The sequence below is a fragment of the Bubalus kerabau genome, chromosome 1 (assembly GCF_029407905.1).
Source record: "Bubalus kerabau isolate K-KA32 ecotype Philippines breed swamp buffalo chromosome 1, PCC_UOA_SB_1v2, whole genome shotgun sequence".
Taxonomy (NCBI): Eukaryota; Metazoa; Chordata; class Mammalia; order Artiodactyla; family Bovidae; genus Bubalus; species Bubalus kerabau.
In genome coordinates, this window is record NC_073624.1 from 189,263,232 (window position 1) to 189,266,638 (window position 3,407).

The 3,407-nt window shown below is 62.2% G+C and overlaps 1 protein-coding gene across 1 annotated transcript; it reads right to left on the bottom strand.

The window, feature by feature from the left end:
- Nucleotides 1-230: 230 nt before the first annotated feature.
- On the bottom strand, nucleotides 231-1,641 carry S1PR4 (sphingosine-1-phosphate receptor 4). The gene has a single exon (XM_055566661.1). The coding sequence runs from the start codon at nucleotides 1,595-1,597 to the stop codon at nucleotides 440-442; it is 1,158 nt and encodes a 385-aa protein (XP_055422636.1). The 5' UTR covers nucleotides 1,598-1,641; the 3' UTR covers nucleotides 231-439.
- Nucleotides 1,642-3,407: the final 1,766 nt, after the last annotated feature.

Sequence of the window (3,407 nt, forward strand, 5' to 3'; positions counted from 1 at the left end):
GTCACTGGCCCAGCTCCAGCAGACCCACAACCCTCATGCATTCACCCTGACACCCCCTGTGAATGAGGGACCGCACCATCTCATCCCACCACTGAATTTCCCTGTTCCCAGGGCATCCACCCACTCCCCCCCAGCCCACCCCTACCGAGGCCCAGAGAAGGGCTGGGACTTCCTCCGAGTCACACAGGAGCGGGGTGCACACAGCAAACCTACTGATCTCCAGTCCAGCGTGCTCTCGGTTCCAGCCGTTGCCTCCCACTCCACAACAACCATAGGAAACCCACTTGGTGACAGCAGCCCCAGGAGGCTTCCGGGAGCATGGCGGGGCCCTGGGATGCAGGCCCCTGGTGGCTAACCGGTTCCTTCCTCTTCTTCAGGCCCGACTGCAGCATCCCTGCACGGGGATCGAGGCTGCTGAGCCTCCACCCCGACCGTGGCTTCAGACACTCCGCACGCTAGAGACACTGGTCAGGGGCTCCCGCATCCGGAAGCTGTGGGATCGAGAACCCCGAAAGCTGTCCCTCGGCCTCAGTGAACTGTCGGTGTTGGAGGCTGCAGAGTGGGCCTCGACGGCCTGAGCCAGGCAGTCCCCAGGCCCTCGAAGCCCTAGCCGGAGACATGCGCCGCACAGGAAGCCCACCACGGCCCGGCACACCTCCCGGCTTCGGAAGGAGTAGATGATGGGGTTGACCGCCGAGTTGAGCACGGCCAGCGCCAGGATCCAGTCCATGCCCCGCAGGTACTCCTGCGCCCAGACGTTGGAGCCGAAGATATCGGCCAGCAGCATGCCGAAAAGCGGGCCCCAGCACACCACGAAGGCGACCAGGATCATAAGTACCGTCTTGAGCAGCCGGCGGGCCTTGCGGCGCGCCGGGGTGCTGGGCGCCTTCTGCCCGTTGGCGCGCACCACTCGGAAGATGGCCCCGTAGAGCACCATGATGGTGGCCAGGATGCAAGCGAAGACCACTACGCAGAAGAGGATGTAGTCCTTGGAGTAGAGCGGGAGGAGACTGGAGCAACGTTGGAAGGCGCACACGCAGTTCCAACCGAGCAGGGGCAGCAGGCCAAGGAGCGCCGCCAGCAGCCAGCACAGCCCGATGAAGCTGCACACGCGGCCCCGCTTGGTGGCCCCGCTCTCGGCCACCGGCCGCACCATGGTGGCGAAACGCTCGCCGGCCGTGAAGAGCAGGCTGAAGGTGGAGGCAGCCAGTGCCATGAAGAGCAGGCCCTCGCGCAGGAACCACTGGGACGGCGCCAGGCGGAAGGTGTGCGCCCCCGACAGCAGCACGTTGGCCAGGTACGCAGCGCCGGTGAGCAGGTCGCTGAGCGTGATGTTCACGAGGCAGTAGTAGACCCAGCGCCGGGAGCGCATGCGGCTGGCAATGGCCACCAGCACCAGCAGGTTCTCCAGCACCACCAGGCAGCTCACGGCCACGAACAGCCCTCGCAGCACCCCCAGGCCGACCTCCTCCGCCCCGGCGCGCCCCGCCAGCCGCCCCGTGTGGTTGTAGTGCAGGACGATGAGCCGGCTGTGCCCGCCGGCCGCCAGCAGCTGGCAGGACTCGGGGTCCCCCGTCGGGGTCCCCGTGGCGTTCATTGCGGTCCCCCTCCCCGAGGGCAGACTGAGGCCCCGGGGTGGGGTGGTTCGTTCGCCCCAGGCAGGGTGGAGCCGCGAGCCTTGCCCGGCCTTGGTTTCCTGTTATTTGAAATTTCCTGTTATGTTCAAGGTACCCCCCTGGGTGGGGGTGAGGCTGAGACGGGGAGGGGCATCCAACGGTCGGCTCCCATCCTTACTCCCAGAGGGCAGGGCGCTGCGGTCACCCCCTGTCGCCCCCTTCCGGTCCTCGAAAGCCCATTGAGGGTGGGGTCCCCGCCCCCACCCCCTCACTCCCTCTAGAGGGTGGGTAACCGGTTCCTTTGTGGCATCCAGGCTGGACGACTCTCCCGCCCCCACCAACAGCTCCTTGCAGGCTGGACCCACTGTTCCATCACCTGCTCCTCAATCTCTCCAGGCCCGCCTGGCACACAGTAGGTGCTTAATAAGTGTGTACAGAGTGGCCGCACACACAGAAGCACTGCCAGCTCCCTCATCGGTGCAGTTGTACCCCCATTTTATCCTCACAATAGGGCCAGGACCAAACAGTTCTGAGGGGAAACTGAGGCCTGGAGAGGGGCAGTCCCTGGGGAACCCTGCTGAAGACAACACAGTGGGGAAGTGAACCCCACGCACCCACGCGGGTCTGGATGGGAGGACCCTCCTTACCCAGGTCTTCTGTTGCTTTCCAACCCCTGAGCTGACCTTGCTAGCAGCAAAGCCGCAGGGAACCCCCACCCAGGGTGGCGCCTCACCTCTGGAGGGAGAAGGGGCTCACAGAAGTGGGGAGCTCACACCCCAACTGCTCGACCTCCCTCAGACTGACTCAGCCTGAGAAGGTGGAGGACCGAGGTGTGTGGGGACCAGGTGGGGGAGAGGAAGTGGGGGGTGACATGTGGAGTGATGCTGGGGGAGCCTGAGGGGGGAGGCACAGCCCTGGCCAGTGTCTGAGGGGAGTGGCACAGGCATCTGCGGGGCTCCCTAGCCCCTCTGAGTGGAGGATGGGCAGGACCTGGGGCCAGAGGGCAGCCCTGCAACCCTCCCCTGAGTTCACTGTTCAGCCTGGAGCAGGACAGTTACAGGGAGGGGAGGGGGGCTGCACTGAGAGGCAGCCACATATAATCACTGGAGGTGACCAAGCAGAAACAGATCTGAGGTGGGAAGGGGATGGGAGGAGGGGCTATGCAGGCAGGTCGGGAGAGCGAGGAGGGCACAAGCAGTGAAGTCTTTGCTCAGGTACTACCCTGTGCAGTAGGACCACCAAGCCCCAGTCCCAGCCTCACAAGGGACCCCCGACCCAGGCACACTCAGAGAGAGACACATGCATAGTCTGAGCCTGGACCCTGGACTGAACCTTGACCCCAGGCTGAATACTGACCTTGGTTGAGCCCATGACCATAGGCTGACTCCAACCCTGACCCCTGACCCTTGCTGAGACTTGACCCTGAACTGAGCCCTGATTGCAAGCTAAGCCCTGATCCTATTGAACCCCAACCCTGACTAAACCCTATCCCCAGGTGAGCCCCTGACCCAGCCTGGAAGAGCAAATTGAGAACTAGACTGAAATGTTATGAGAGAGCAGGGTTTGACTAAATTGAGGCCAAGCTGTCCAACTGTGGTGATCTTATGCCATGGATTACCTGCTGCTTAGGTGAAAAGCCATATGTGCATTATAACTTATTTAACCTTACAATTATCCTTATGTTACAGAAGAGCAGTCCTCCTTCAGAAATTAATCCTGAAGACACAGCTCTAACAATACCCAAGTGAGTATGGAGAAAGTTATTAATTGTCATTTGTAAATGCAAAATAT